This window comes from Corylus avellana, chromosome 4 (assembly GCF_965113065.1).
Source record: "Corylus avellana chromosome 4, dhCorAvel1.hap1.2, whole genome shotgun sequence".
Taxonomy (NCBI): domain Eukaryota; kingdom Viridiplantae; phylum Streptophyta; class Magnoliopsida; order Fagales; family Betulaceae; genus Corylus; species Corylus avellana.
This window is the reverse complement of record NC_142493.1, coordinates 30,099,641-30,115,396: the sequence shown is the minus strand read 5'-3', so window position 1 is coordinate 30,115,396 and position 15,756 is coordinate 30,099,641. Positions and strand designations below refer to the sequence as shown.

The following is a 15,756-nucleotide window of genomic DNA, read 5'->3' as shown; positions in this document are numbered from 1 at the left end:
TTTCTCACCAACCACGCCTATGACTTTGATGTGGAGATTCCACTTTGATTGAATGAACCCCGATCTCGTTCAATCGAGCTTGCACATATTTAAATTACTTAACTCATACCTAATCATTCTCATGATAAAATGCATGTAAGTGTATTGCACTCTGTCTATTTACACAACAATTTATTTCTATTCTTATTATATTATTTATTGTTCGCTAATGTTATTCTTTGTATCTTTCTTACTCGAGGTGCTACATTAGAAATGAGCATAACAACCCTAAAACAGGCTTTAAGGATGGTCAAACCATTCATTTACCTCAAGGAAATGGTCAACTATTTGCAATGGAGTGATCGGCCACCCACAAATTAGGCTAGGGTTGTTTCAACCACCTCTGAAAGTAAAATTTAGTGATGATCCAATCACCCCTTTCGTAGTGGTGCTGTGTATTACAAACAAATGGTTTGGATAGAGAGAACTGCAAGATTATTACCTAATATTTGACAATGTAATAAAACTAAATCTAGTCAATGAAATAGAATGTGCTTACGATGTGTTGCATCCTAGTAAAAATTCGCAATGTCAATTGATTTTACAAGCCCATTGACGAAGAATACTAGTTATAGAGGTAACAATACTTTGTTAACCGATAGACGCAGAGACTGATAAAACAGATCTGGTGCCGATTGTCTTGGCCACTCAGCAATACCACAAACGATTACTGTAGCAATCTCCAGTTCTAATGTGAATATAACAACAAAAGTGCAAGATCAAAAAATAAACAAATAAACAATACGTATATTTCCTTCAATTGGAGACCTAAAAATCTAATATACATTCCCCAAAAGGCCCCGTAATGCATATAAGTTCCTCTAGCAAAAATCTTAACACAAAAATGTAAGAAGGAACGCATACACGTTTCGGCTGCTTCTTTCATCCCCACCCTTTGCTCTATATGTTAGTTTCCTTAGTAGACATGTAAAACCTTCTCCAGAAAACAGAAAATCCACGTGACATTTTATCAATGAACTCCCTTATTTAACCGTTCTATTTTCTCACTCTATTTACCCATTATGAGCAGGCAATAGATGGCCTGAGAAAAAAAAAAATTGATCAAGATGGATAACCAAATTAATTATATCAACGTGAGCTAATCAAGTGCGGTTTTGTTTCTTCGAGTTGGTATTGGCTTCGGCAAGCCATCAAAGATAGGTTTTGCAGAGGCTGCATTCGAAAAGGCCTGTAAATCTGGCTTCAAGCTCCACATTGAATGAGTCCAGATGGATAAAGAACCACCGTTGTCCTGATCCTGCAAACTTGATGTGCTTGACGACTTCCTCACCCCAGACAAACTATCAGCCACAATAGAATCCCCCAGACCAACTGGTATTGGGTTCAACCCACCTGCTTCCGCATCACTTGTTGACGTCATTCGGCTTGCTGCTTTAGATCTCAAGGCTAAGCCCTTTCCCGTTATTGCCACAAACCCACCACTGTTGCTGTTGTCTTCCAATAACATATCTGGTGTGCGAGAAGTGAAGTCAGCCTCAGACTTCTGACGCCTTCTGTGCAGTTTCTCATTCCGTTTATCAGAATCAGCTTCTGCAACAGGCAGGATGTCAGCTAGTTCACCATTCTCATCCAATAATGAATTAACCAAACTTTTAGATTTTCGGTGATGGCTCAAAGGAGGGTTTGGAGGTGGTGAGGTGCTGAGGAAAGGACCATCTTCTAGATAATGAGAACCTCCTCCTCTGTAGACTGCCATTTCAAAACCTTCATACGCAGGTTTATGCTCTATTGGTTTGAGTCCATAGTAACCTTGTAAGGAGCTCATGGCAGGAGAGACCCTCTGCTGGGGAGACTTAACTCTGAGGGATTGAAACGATTCAAAAAAATCACTGCGCACATGCCGAGGTGGGGTGTGGTCGGAACTGCTCTGTCTGCAAAAGTGTCAACATGGTAAGCAACCAAAGGCTCACATATGAAAGTGCCCCGAAAATCTTACTCTGAAATATGAAAAAGTGTAACTGATTATGAAATGTTAAGAAATATTGTCTATGAATCTGACACTTGAAAGCCTTAGATAGGCTATTCCCAGTTATTTTCCTACAAGTACTAGGATTCTTGAGCGAACCCTCTAACCAATTCAATAACTATTAAAACAAACAGAAAAACAGACTCAAAACATGGAATATGATTCATGGGCCTCTGGTACAACCCGTTCCAGCAAATCCAGACAAAACAGAGTAAGACTTCGTATGATTCCAACAAGGCCCCACTGGAATAAACACCATAATTGAAAAAGATTCTGCCCTTTTAAGTTTACTCTTCTGCGAGCTTCTTGCTGCTTGCATCAGGGACAAGGACGATGACAATTAAACTCACCACAAGGTAGAAAAGTACAAACAAACTGCTTTGAAAATGCATTTTTTAATAGTACTTCAAGAGTAAAAAAAGTTTGCTCGTCCCATCAGGTCCCTTCGCCTGCTCCTTCACTAGCAATAATGTCATTTCAGAATTGAGTTATAGAACAGTTTAATCATGTTGATCTTTTGGTCAAAATTTGACCTATAATTGCCTCTGAAACCCAATTTTCAAGGCAATAACATATCCCAGAAATAGGAGCATCCCACCATCAAGTAGGACATCAGTCTGATCCTGAGGCCAGATTCAGCACTATCATGCTCCCACCATACATCACAGCATGGATTTGAGAAGCATCGCCAACACCACCACCATGATAATTGCTGCAGACATAGCATCATCCTATGGTGAGTTTAATCGCTCTAAGACCAGTCTTCTATGAACATGCTACCGCCACCCCCAGCATCACAATGACTAACAAGAGCCCCCAAGGTTATAGGCAGCACCAATTCCAACACCTCTACCCTACAACAACCACAACCATCAATTGTACTCTTCTGTAGCATTGCAAAGTAGCACCACAACAATGCCATCTTCACCATGTTGACCTTTTTTTCTATTCAAATCAAGAAAAGGGTGATTACATTTGCCACTCCTAATTCTAATAGAGCAGAGAAGGGGGATTAGTAAGAATGCTTCCAAACACAAGGTGGGAAATGACACATTTTTCTACTTGGAGTGCATATAAATTTTCATATCTGGAAGATTCAAAAGTAGTCCATTCCTTCACAGGGAGCAGCTGCAGGTGGATGTTTGAAATAATGGTGGCTGAGGCCCATTCCTCAAAGAGATGAGGATCGTTGATGGTGATAGAGGGAATTTTTTGAGTGTTAACAGCAAGAAAGTTGCCATTGTGGTCCCTGAGAGTAGCAGCTGCTACATCAAAGAAGGGTCTGATGGCAACATCGAAATTGATGGAGCCTAGGGGGAGAGGGAGCTTAAGGACAGCTTGGGGGTCCAGTTGGGAATCTGATCTAGTATAACAAGAGCAGGAATTTGGAAGTTATGAACCTCCTTAGGAGGAATGCCAAGAGAGGAACAAGGTCTAAGCAAAGTTATAGTCCAGCTTTCTATTGGCTGAGACCTAAACACAGAAAGTAGCCAACTAGAGTTATGCCAGATGGGCCTGGCAAAAGGGCAGTGCAAGAAGATATGCTTCAGTGATTCCATGTTGACCTTATTAACACAGCTCTCTTACCCGCCCAAACACCACCACACACCCAATGCATCAACCCCCCAAAGTCAACACTAGCTCTAGTCCAGATGTGTTAAAACAAAAAGTTGTAATAATGTCAAATTATTTATACAAGCAGTCGTAAATATCCTCTCGTATACTGTACGCTTTATTTAACACGGGGAAAAAATTATTGGCGCTATGCAAACCAATATCTTTACCAGAAGATCCTGCTTCATTTCCTTTAGTTTGTAAAAGTAAGAATTAATGGTCTCTCTTTCCTATTCAAACCAAAGGAAATGAAGCAATGTCCTATTAAGTGACGCAAGAAAAGAAAAGGCCAGGGTAAGCAATAAGCCCAGATACATTTATCATAATTAAAAATAAATAACCGAATGGTCAATACTAGTAGAACATATCATGGTAGAGAAGTTCAGATGAGGTTCATGAGTAACTGCATGCAAATATCAATGAAAGTACAGAATGGAACAATGGATGTAACTTAAGTACCCGGGAGTGAGAGAACCATTTGATAAACAAGGAGATGGAGGATGCCTTCCGGGTAGTGGAATCTGGAGAGAGTTGAGTGCAAACATTTGACGATCTGTAACCAAACCATTCATCTTTTTGATGTCGGCCACCTATAATACGACAGAAAATAAAATTCACCACAAGGTTTAAATAAATCAAAACAAAACCGTCAGTAACAAATTGAGAACAGGAGTAAACAGTACATTATAAACACCGAAGAAAAGTGCTAACACACTGTCGAAGGCGACGAAAAAGGTCAAAAGACTTGTAACGTAATGAATCAGAATTACAAGGAATACACAAGTCAAAATCAACATTAGCCAAATAATAATCATCATCGATGAAACACTTCACGAACAAAAACAATCAATCAAAAGTATACCTCGACGCCGTATTTGATGGCAATGCCAGCGAGAGTGTCCAGCTTGGAAACTGGGTGTTGGATGCAACCAACTGCACAACCGGAAGAACGCGCAGACGGAGGCGACGAGATCGGCAAAGACTCTCTATCTCTATCTCTGTGATCTACATCTTCCCTATCATACCAAGCACAATTGTTGTGATTATAATTCCCATTCCGCCTCTCCCTTCTTCCCATCTGCATCGATCCCAATGTAAACTCAATCTCCCAAACACTCGTAACCTCTCTCCTTCCTATATCATCGCATCATGATTGACACCAAACCGAATATATTTGAATTGACGTGAGGCGAATTTGCTATGGAATTGATTCTATAATTAAATTCGAAAGAAAAAAACAAACAAACAAACAAAAAACCCTAGATCGGTGTGTCAACGCGGTAACGAAGTGATCCTTCTTCCCAAATCCCGATCGACGTGAAGTTGCTTCCAAATTCGGGAAAAATGAAAGAATTGAAGGAAAAACGATGCGTGTTCTTTCTCTCTCTCTCTCTCTCTCCCTCTCTCAGGAGGCCTTCAATTAATTTTATTTTCTTTTTCTTTTTTTAAGAGAGAAAAAGGAGGCCTTGAGGCTTCAAGGCCAAATCTAAAATATTTAGTATTTATGGCAATATTTAACATTTAAGTAAAAATAAATAAATAGAATATTTTGTTTTTTACTTAAACCTACGAAACACGTGTTATCATGGGAAAGCTGCCACTTAACTTTTCTTTATATCGTTTAATGGTTTGACGCCAGATTAAAGAGTTCTAGAACCAGGCCTAAGAATTAAACCCCGAGATTAGTGCCGAGAGTTACTTCCCCAATACATTTAGCCGCCGCTTTCTTTCCCATATCGACACGGGGTCAGGGTGCAATTACCCTCTACTCAAAGGGTACGAACGAAATTCATCTCTTCGGTCGGTTCAGTATTCGATTAATTCGAGCTATGGCCTGTGGGTCTATTTGCACAAATAGATGAACCCCAGCATTTGCTCTTTTTTAGAGAATTACCCATATAAATAATTATACTCTCTTCAAATCATTCTAATACTAATGGACAAATTAATAAAGAGTTTATTTATAGTAGATATAATTAGATAGTGTGTCAATAAAAATTAGTCATTTGATCAGGGATTGTAAAAAAAATAAAAAAATCAATTACTAATTTATTAACTATTTTTATTGCCACATCATCCAATTGTATAGCAGTTATACAAACAATACTCTATAAAAGTTTTAACATATAACACCCAAGACTTTAACATAACAACTGAGAAATTGGTTAAAGAATATCCTTTGAAACCTCCTCTCCAAGTACTCTTCTTCAAGTTTTCTCTTATTTTTAGAATAATTTCTAAAATTACTCATAAAAATTTGACCTTATTCAAAGGAGCTCGGTTTTTACGCATGAAGATTTCCTTTGCATTCAAATAAGCTCTAACCTCGTTCGAAGGACATTGAACAGTTTTGACTTTTCTAAAGATTTTTTTCCCAAACTTAGCATTCTATGGGTCGAGCACTTATGATCCTACTAGCTTAATCTATTTAAGAGAGTTGATTATAGTTGATTTTTTTTCCCAAACTTAGCATCCTATCGGTCAAGCACTTATACCATAATTAATCTCTCTATTTTCATCAAATTATTTATTTCTTCTTCTTCTTCTTCTTTTTTATTTTTTATTTTAATGGGAGGTGCTACAATGTGTGCTTATGTACTTATTAAAATATATTAGGAGATTTGATTGTAATCGATTGTAATAAGATTTGATTGATTGATTTGATTACTATATTTATCTATTTTAATTTTTTTATAAATAAAAACTTATTGTATTGCAAATGACAGAAATTTTCTCCAAATCAGTCTGAAAGAAATATCTTTCAACTCATTTAAAATAATGTTATGTGTCACCAAAACTGATTTGAAGAAAATTCATGTCCATATTACAAATGATCAAAGGAATAAAAGCAAAATTGTAAATTCAAACTTATTATATATTTCTGCTTAGAAAAAAAGAAAAGAAAAGAAAAGCTTATTCTATTTTGATCGTAGTACAACTCTTTATAGACCACGTTAGCCTAGCTTTTAGGTGTCCTACTCGTTATTAAAAAAAAAAAAACTTTGCTCCCACGTTACACTGCCACGACTGATCTGCATAATTATTATTATTTAATAAAAGAAATGTGCATTCATATAGAGTCAAATTATGAAGATATGCTAGATTTTGACCAGCAATGGTTGATCGCAAGCTGTACGGTACGTGACTATATGTTAATTAGAAAATGGCCCAACGATATTTCTTTCGATTTTGATTGAATTTTATATTTTACTCTCCAAACTTCATTTGTTTTCTGATGAATAAATACAAGGGAGCTTAAGTCTTCTTTGTATTGATGTGTGTGACTTTATCGGTGTGAAACTACGAGGGGCTTACAATTTCCAATATTTATTTCATGGCCAAAACTTCTATTATTCGTATTTTAAGCCCCAACTGCATTGTCCCAGTTTTATTTATTATTGTTTAAATGACATTTTAAAACTCCACCTCAAGTTAAGTAATTGGGCATTATTACCGTTATTTGTGGAATAGGTTCATTTATTTGAAATGAATTGTATTTATTTTATGGTCATAATTGAAAGTCGTTGCATTTAGCAGAATATACGAAGTTAACACTAGCAATGTAAAATTGTGCATATGGTTAAATGTATCAAATTTTAATCCTACCACTATGAAGCGGAAGTCACTAGTTCGAATCCTCATCCTCTTTCCCTTGTGTGTACATGTCAACAAAAAAAAAGTTTTAATCCTACCACCCTTTTACTTGTGGAATAAGAGCATGATAGAGTTTATTAATGTACTATCTACTAGGAGCCAGATCCTATTGGTTAGAATATCCCCTAGCTTCCTCTAAACCTATAGACTATAGAGTATAGACATTAGACAGGAGGGTGATTGTAGATTCTGCAATCTTCTAGTCGTAAACCTGGCAAGGAGATACCTCACCAGGAACGATCTAGAATATCCCCTAGCTTCCTCTAAACCTATAGACTATAGAGTATAGACATTAGACAGGAGGGTGATTGTAGATTCTGCAATCTTCTAGTCGTAAACCTGGCAAGGAGATACCTCACCAGGAACGATCTAGATCTTTAGAATTCCAGGCCTCTACAAATTGCAGGAACCTCAGTAACCTAAATCATACAAAGCTACGTTTTGGCATTGATTGACAACAAATGAAAGAACGGGTCAGATTAGAAAAAAAACAAAAAAGGAAAAAAAAAGAAGAAGAAAGAACGGGTCCATATCTACATCGTCCAGAATTTATCAAAATAAAAGGGCTCGACAATTGACATTGAATACCAAATCTTATTTATCTGACAAGTTGCAAAAGTTTAATCGTTGTTACTATGCATACCTTCTTTGGAGGACAGCACATTTGGCAAGGAATTGCTACTCCCAAATGTAATAATAATTACATGACAATTACAACTTCTAACGATGAAATTTAGGCCCCTCTTGACAGCATTCAGTTCAAGAGCTTGAATGTATAATATAGCAGTACAAAATTGTGGGCATTGTTGACAAACCTGTGCACATGTAAATGTCAGTGCACTAGTTTAACCATTCATAAACCAACAAAAATACACTTCTAATTTCTGCTTGGCCAGTTAAAAATCCCCCTGAATGTTGCTTAAAAAAGTGTTCAAAATTGAAGAATTTGTCAGGGATGACAATGATAAACCTTGAACCATTGTGCAGGTTCTGATACAAAATATACCAATAACTCAAATGAGATTTCAGACTTACCGCGTGTAATTACAACTTCATCCAAGATAGCGAAGCAAGACTCCATCATTCCCTAGCACAAACCCCTTGCTGTCATTGATAAACCTGCGCCAGATAAATTAAGAGGTGTTAAGATATTATAAATGAGGGTAAAGAGCTTCTCTAACCTTTAATTTTGGCTCCCTATTAGATTCCTAGAATTCCTTAAGAATTATATAAAATCCATATGCCGATCTATTTCCTGGTTGATGCTAATTTAATGAGATTCCAGATCTATACGCTTTCCCTGTCATCTTCTCTGGGTAACTTAAAGGAACTTTCATAAACCAAAGAGATGAACAGAAAAAAAAGAAAATGAAAGGAAACCTAAAGTTAGTGGTAGACTCACTTCTAATGCATATGGAAACATATCTATTTAAGAATAATAGGATAGCTTTTAGAAGGGTTTGACTCACTTCACTGAGTATAGATTTGCAGCAATATTATCAGCTGCTTTGTCACGGGTCCATGTCTTGCCACCATTAGTAGTTCTCAGTAGGATCCCACTTCCTCCTGCCGCCCAAGCCTCTTCCTGCACAATGAAATCACGTATAAACCAAGGGGCCATGAATTTACAGAAGGCAGCCAAGATTAAATTTGTAATCTCACTTATAATGCATGCATTCTCAAATATCAATCAAAAGCCATGGCTTGCGTTATTGCTCTGGAATGAGCCTAATCCATTTATGTAACTTCTAGTTGTGTGTTCACCGACTCTAATATGTTTGTATGGGTGAAAGGTGCAAGCCAGTCACACTTGGATCTGACGCCCACTGACTTAGATATTCCAATGTTGGTTAATTGTCAGTTATACAGAGTGCAATGGGAGCATTTAAAAGCAGCCCATGGAATGCTGTTTTAGCTAGCAAACATAAAATTAATGCTTTCCAGTATTTACAGGCTAGTAGGTAAAACTATGCTAATTCAAGTTTTTTTTAACTTAATCCTTACAAATATAGCTAAAGGAATGCTCCTTTTAATACAGCATCTAGGTCAATAGATGAGACTCTCAATGGATCAAACCAATAATGTATAATACTCTTATCTGTAATTTCTGCAATTAAAATGTGATAGGCTCAACAACATCAGAGTGGCTTCAACGCACATTTGTGCACATCTATCTATACCATTTATTATAAAGTGGCGTGTGAGATTTATTTATTTATTTTTGAATAGGTATAAGATTCTCTTTGATTAATGCCATATTGTAATTAATAATGTGTACATGGTGGTAAACCAGCATACACGTAAATGCCAGGAGGCCTACCTATATTTGTAGATATATAATCCAGGGCCAGGCACACACATTAGGGAAAGAGATAGCATATGTATGAAGCATGCGCAAACTTAATAATATATGCCTTTGTTGAGTAACTCATGGCCTTTTTATCAGACATGCCCTTTGGAGCTACACAACCTCCTTTTAAACCCCCTCATGCAAGAAATTCATGTTATTTCATTGAAGACGTGCACAGTCATAACACCACCACTTAATAAGAAAACTGTTACCTCTGATCGGTACCCAACATCGAGAATGCCAAAACCCCGGCTTTGAACTTGAACTTCTTCAAATTCTTCTGTTATCTGAAACAGTTGAGGTTTGTCATGCTTCATTAATAAGCAAGACAGATTCATACACAGAATATGACATTCAAGGATGCAAACTCGAAAACTGGAAAAATATTCATTGTACATAAAACACATATAGTAAATATAATATCCATGGATTATCAATGTAGAATGACGAATTAAAACTTAAATTTTCATAAAGTATCTCAATATTTTAAATGTTAAGAGAACTTTCTCAAATCCCCTAACAAAATGTATCGCTCACATAAGCAATAAACCAATCCCCTAACAAAAATGCAATCAATCACAGTTCATATGAAACAGCAGTGTGCAGTTAGAATATTTTAGCTAATAAAGAATTCATGATAGCCCCAAGTCCTGGTCATATGAAAATATACATTGGGTCTAGGTCTGCAAAGTGCATTCGGTGATATGGCTCTATCCTTCCCTGACTACCCACGCACTTGGAGTCAGATATGTCTAGTAAGTAGTAATTGTATAAATCAGATGCCCATGGGAGCCTGGGGAAAAAGTATAAAGAGAAAAACATAAATAAATCTCATCAGTCGTACTTGGAGCTATTTTTGGTATGTTTTTCAAAAATAAGAATCTCTCTATTTTCATTTTTATACACTGGCCAGGTTTTTTTTTTTCACAAAACCTATAACTCAAATCAATACAGAAAAGTTATCAGAATTATCTCTACTTTTTTATTCCTACCTTTCTGCCTTCAGCTAGAAGACAGTCAATGTGTTTAGGATAAGTTATTTTTGCCTTTTTCTATTAGCAATTTCCTCGTTCAAAAAAGATTAAATCTTTACTTACACATTTTGTTTGATAACTGAACTTTTTTCTCCAGAAAATAGACACCTTTTTCAAACCAAAAACCCAATTTCTCTTCTATAAATTAGAAAATTCTGATGGAAATACATCCACTGGCATCCAATATGAACAAGAAATTCATTTTAAAGAAAAGAACAAGAAGTCACATTCATCCACTAAACCGAATCAGAATTTGAAGCAATAAAACATACTACTTGCATACATTTAAATTTTCTTATGTATGATACACTTGACATATTTAAAGAAAGAGATATCCCCATACTTACCCCTGTGCCTTTGCTAAGATAAAGTCCCCCTCCACGAACAAGAAGCCAAAGACCACCATCAGCTCTCCAACCCATGTTTTGGATTCTTCTTGCAATTGTTCTGTTATGCGGCTGCCAGAATGGCTGAAACCGCACATCCCCAAATGAAACTTAAAATTCAGTACTTATGACATGAATAAACTACAGATCACAATAAATTAACTATGACTGTCGACTGATGACTTACACAAGCAACTAATGAGAGGAAATGAATAATAACTTATTTTAGGGAAAAAAGAATCAGGAATGAAAATATATTCAACAAGAACACATCAGTCCTCAAACTATACTGAAACAGCACATAGTAGTTTCTACTACAATTATTTAATTTTATAAATTATCACGTAAACTTATTTGTGTGTATATATAACAGCAACGAGTGTGATTCCGACATAAATGATTCAGAAAGAATTTTTTATTGTATATTAAAAAAATTAATGATTGAAGTTGAGTTAAATTCTGAAAAATTTCAGCACAAGATATGAGAAAAATTAAACTTGATTAGTCTAACTAGCATCTTTAAATGATCATCTTTCAGATAGATAAATTTAGAAGCAGAATCTTTCGAACTGAAAACGATATACCCATGGTTTTCACACTCAAACTGTATAGGGGATGAACTTATTGCTGTTGAAGACGATTTGACCTTTATTGAAACTCAATCCTGTTTAGACTAAAGGAACCAAAGATTCAGCAAAAATGCCAGTAATCCAACTAGACACATAACATTATCCAACCTTAACAATAGCAACTCTGAGCAATCATGTGCCAAGTCAATAATTTGCATGATGCAAGAAAAAGTATAGTACACACTGGTTTGTGAGGAGTCCCCTCTATAGCTATGCACAACTTCCTGCAACCTTAGCTAATAATGCTAAAAAAGAATGTGACAAACTAATGGAGTTTCATAACATATTACACTCAGGATAGGAATGTGACTAGGAATATTTACAAACTGTGAAAATCCTTTTTTATGCATTTGATTTTAGTTTAAAAGGCAACCCTCATGAAACCTATTAGAACAGAATGACATAAATCAAAGGAAAGCCTGATGCCATCAAAAAAGAGGAGAATCTAACCTGCCCAGGCTCCCAGGTAAGATAGAAGTTACCACGGCTTGAGACAGCAACATACCTTCCATCTGGAGAGCGATTTACAGTATTAAACGTTCCTGTGTAATAGCTTGCACCACTAATACCGCTGGAAACTGTTCTGAAAAGGAAATGAAGATATGTGAGCATCTTATCTCTCAAAACTAAAATCATTTTCCATATACATGGTGGAATCTTGGCTCTGTGGATAAACTTTTCTAGCAGACCAGCAAAATGCCACAGTTTCTTGAGATAATTTAACAATATCGTTAAGAAAGTTCATTAATCTGATAAAAGTAAAGTTGCTGCTTATTTATTAATGCTGCACTTCTGGGACTGAAACATGAAGCTAATCTAGCAACAAAGAAGAAAACAAACAAATCTAAGCTTTAAGGGAATATATTATCAACTGCATATCTGACATGCTAGAAAGAAAGAACGAAAAAAATTGCACTTTCCCATTCTAAACTATAGGTTTATTTTGTAATGTCCCCTCAGACTTTAAATTTTAAGAATCATCTCCTTAAACTATGCAATTAATTATAGTGCCTCAACACCATTAATATTTTCCTAATTTCTGTAGTATTTTTTTTTTTTATTATTATTTTAACATGCTTATCATGTAATCATAGAAAAATAAAAGAAAAGAATAAAATTTGTTTGTCTATTTACCTTTTGTTTGTGAGAATTTTTTTTTTTTTTTTTTGTTAGTTACACATGCATCCAATAAATCTTGAAGCCACGTCCTCATCTTCCATCCCATTATTGTGGTACAGGAAGTGTTTGAGCTAAAGCTCATTCATGTTTTGTTGGTGAGTACATGCAAGTGGAAACTGCTTCTCATTCTTTTATTTTTTATGTGATCATGAGATAAGTACATAAATTTTAAGATTAAGCATAAAGGAAATTGGAGAAACTTTGACTTTACGGTAATATTGCAACAAACCAATAGTTTAGGGGATTAACTGGTCAAAGTTAAAATGGAGCTCATAGTTTAGGGTGGAGAAATGTAACATAGCCTTTGAAATATCAAAAAAAGAAAGAAAGGAAGAAAAGAAAAAACATTCAGGACACATCAGCATAATAGAAAGTAAAAAACATAAAAAGAACAAAAATATTGAAGAGTTTTCAAGCATATAGAAGTAGGACAATAAGATATTAGCATATTGGACCCTTAGAATTGCTGATGAGCCTCACAAAAATGGAACAAAAACAGAAGCTATAATAATCATAATAATAATAAATAGACTGCCTTGTCAAACAGTTTGCGCAGCAAAGCCAAACAAAAGCCTTTTTCTTTTTCTTTTTTTATTCTTTTTCTTTTTTTGCAGGGGTTAAGCCAAACAAGTGCCAAAGAGATCAGAAGATGAAAATGAAAACAATTACCTATCTTGTAAAGGAATCAGATCTTCACATCTAACTTATAATTATTACAGATCTCAACCATTAGTTTAGCTAAACCCACAAAATGAAAACAGTTTATACAGTTAGAGTAGCTTATATTATAGCAGAAACACACCTATTAAGAGTAGCTGAAACAGTTTCCTGGACTGCAGCCCTCCAGTTGTAGCCCCTATTTGACGTAACATATATTGCACCTTCGTCGGTCACCAACTCTGCACTCTTCTCTCCTGTTGCCTTTATATATACCTGCATATATCATAATAGAATCACCTACTATATGCTACCGATACTTAAAGTTCATTGGTACAGAGCCTTTGAAATTATATTGTTATGATAAGGCAGAAGTTAACATTTCACAAAACCATGACAGGACTGTAGAAGTTATAAGATTGACCGTCACCTTATCAAGAAGAAAATAAATATTCAATTAATCTGCACTTCTTATGTGAAAAACTGGTGACCAGCTAGCAGACATATTTTCAAAAGAGAGTGTCAACCAGTGTTTCATTTATAGCATTTTAGGCAAGCTGGGCATGTGTGATATTTATGCTCCAGCTTGAGGGGAGTGTCAGTTAGTGATTTTCCTTTGCATTGAGTAGCAGTAACATAATTAAACAATAAAGCATGAGTTAGAAAATCCTAAAACTCTCTTTTTTTCTGCAAGACACGCACTCTCTCCCCACTTTCTAAAAGTAAACAAGGATACCAACATCAAATCAGATTGTATTTGCTATACCAACAACTCGCCAACAGAGAGATTGCAATGCCGCTACAAGTTAAACCCAGAATGAAATTTTTGAAAACAAATCCTACTTCATGGCAGCGTAAGTCAGCTTGCTTATGTACGAATTCAAGTAAAGCAAAGCGAATTATGATTTAAATAGACATGGGCCAACGTCTAATACAAGCTTACCACATCTCCAGGAAGTTGAGAGCTTAGTGGTATCCTATCCCAGCTTTCTCCAGCATCTGAAGTGTACAACAGAATTGCAGGTTTCCCAACAATCCATCCCTCCTTTCCTCTGAAGCTAATGGAATTAAATCTGTAGTTAAAATCTTCGTCCTCGGCCGAGGGTATTGAACGTGGAGCCCAAGTGTTTCCACCATCTTTTGTCTCCATAATGGTTTGCCTAGTCCCCAAAAGAAAACCTACCATAACAACAAGATATATGGTTATGCTAGGGTTATAAAGAAGATAGACGAACAAAATGAAAGAAGCGAAGTAAGAATTAAAGACCGTGATTCAAGTCGTCAGGGACGAAAGCGATGTCGAGGAGAACGACGCCGGGGTCGATGGGGAGGTACACTCTCTCCCACTCCGAAAGTGCATCTTCGGACCTTGCCGGAGGAGCTGCTAGAAGAGACACTGAAATAGCCGCGGTTTGGGATGCGAATTCTCTCCGAGTCAGGGAAGAAGAAGAAGAAGAAGATTGTTGGAGAGAGGCTTTGGGAGGTGAAATGCGAGGCTGAGTTCGGTAATCTTGTTGGCGAGGCCGAGAAGAGCTGGGAAGGAGAGAGGTCAAGGACGGCTTCAGCACGATCACTGGATGCGTGTACTCGCTCAGCTGCAGCAGACTCGCCATTTTTCTATCTACTCTCGCTCTCAACGGCTCGCGGACGGTGCAAGCGTTGATATTGCTCGTAGTGGATAGGCCTTCTTTTGCGATATGATTTATTTATTTATTTATTATAACATAAAATATTCATGTGTCTGTGAGCTGAGCAGCAAAGACGCGGTCGTTTCGATTTCTTTTCACGGGACAGGAACGCGTGGTCTATTTATGATCACACTATCGTTGCTGCTTCTATGGTCAATTTCTGTTCACTTTCCATCATATGATTTTTGATCTTAGGCTGCATCCCTTTACCTTATTCTTCTTTTCTTTTTCTTTTTTATTTATTTATTTATGGGAAAACTGACAAAGTTACTCCTTTTGGCTTGGACTATTGGATGTGAGTATAAAATTATTAACAATATACGTAAAATATTCTCTTAATTTATATTGTCAATCCCTTTTGTACCATAACAGTAACATTCATTATTTATCCAGCTAATAGTTTACTGCCTTTTTTTCCCAAATGTTACTTGTGTCATTGAAATTGTCCAATATCTTCCAACACAACCGTTGTTAACATAAAAAAAACAAAACAGTAGTAGAAAACTGTTAGTGAAATTTTGATAATAATGTGTTTCAAT

The 15,756-nt window shown here is 36.2% G+C and overlaps 3 protein-coding genes across 5 annotated transcripts in view; 1 reads left to right on the top strand and 2 right to left on the bottom strand.

Annotated features, from left to right (window-relative positions):
* The window catches only part of HUA2 (Tudor/PWWP/MBT domain-containing protein), a 28,772-nt gene extending 28,230 nt beyond the window's left edge, over positions 1–542 (top strand). For 2 of the 3 annotated variants that reach the window (XR_009439863.2, XR_009439864.2), the window contains one exon: positions 251–542. The gene's annotated coding sequence lies outside the window, so the exon portion shown is untranslated. Of the gene's footprint in view, positions 1–238 lie in introns of all 3 variants that reach the window. The other variant, XR_009439862.2, reaches the window with a different exon arrangement.
* A 109-nt stretch (positions 543–651) lies between these two features.
* LOC132180033 (uncharacterized) lies at positions 652–5,103 on the bottom strand. The gene is made up of 3 exons (XM_059592878.2): positions 4,503–5,103; positions 4,100–4,230; positions 652–1,931 (listed from the first exon to the last, which is right to left on the bottom strand). Exons 1-3 carry the CDS (start codon positions 4,722–4,724, stop codon positions 1,139–1,141), a joined length of 1,146 nt encoding a protein of 381 aa, XP_059448861.2. The 5' UTR covers positions 4,725–5,103; the 3' UTR covers positions 652–1,138.
* A 2,765-nt stretch (positions 5,104–7,868) lies between these two features.
* HCF136 (photosystem II stability/assembly factor, chloroplast (HCF136)) lies at positions 7,869–15,208 on the bottom strand. Its single transcript, XM_059590966.2, has 9 exons — positions 14,797–15,208; positions 14,473–14,708; positions 13,675–13,805; positions 12,144–12,276; positions 11,026–11,148; positions 9,857–9,931; positions 8,764–8,879; positions 8,330–8,413; positions 7,869–8,109 (listed from the first exon to the last, which is right to left on the bottom strand). The coding sequence occupies exons 1-8, from the start codon at positions 15,140–15,142 to the stop codon at positions 8,347–8,349; spliced, it is 1,227 nt and encodes a 408-aa protein (XP_059446949.2). The 5' UTR covers positions 15,143–15,208; the 3' UTR covers positions 7,869–8,109; positions 8,330–8,346.
* Positions 15,209–15,756: the final 548 nt, after the last annotated feature.

Excerpts from the sequence above, each read along its gene's own strand:
- LOC132180033 (XM_059592878.2), bottom strand. The coding sequence starts at position 4,724 with ATGCAGATGGGAAGAAGGGAGAGGCGGAATGGGAATTATAATCACAAC. Across the intron at positions 4,231-4,502 it reads CCATCAAATACGGCGTCGAG|GTGGCCGACATCAAAAAGAT; the intron begins GTATACTTTTGA and ends GTCGTATTATAG. Across the intron at positions 1,932-4,099 it reads AATGGTTCTCTCACTCCCGG|ACAGAGCAGTTCCGACCACA; the intron begins GTACTTAAGTTA and ends ACACTTTTGCAG.
- HCF136 (XM_059590966.2), bottom strand. The coding sequence starts at position 15,142 with ATGGCGAGTCTGCTGCAGCTGAGCGAGTACACGCATCCAGTGATCGTG. Across the intron at positions 13,806-14,472 it reads CTCAACTTCCTGGAGATGTG|GTATATATAAAGGCAACAGG; the intron begins GTAAGCTTGTAT and ends TGATATATGCAG. Across the intron at positions 11,149-12,143 it reads TTACCTGGGAGCCTGGGCAG|CCATTCTGGCAGCCGCATAA; the intron begins GTTAGATTCTCC and ends GTGCGGTTTCAG.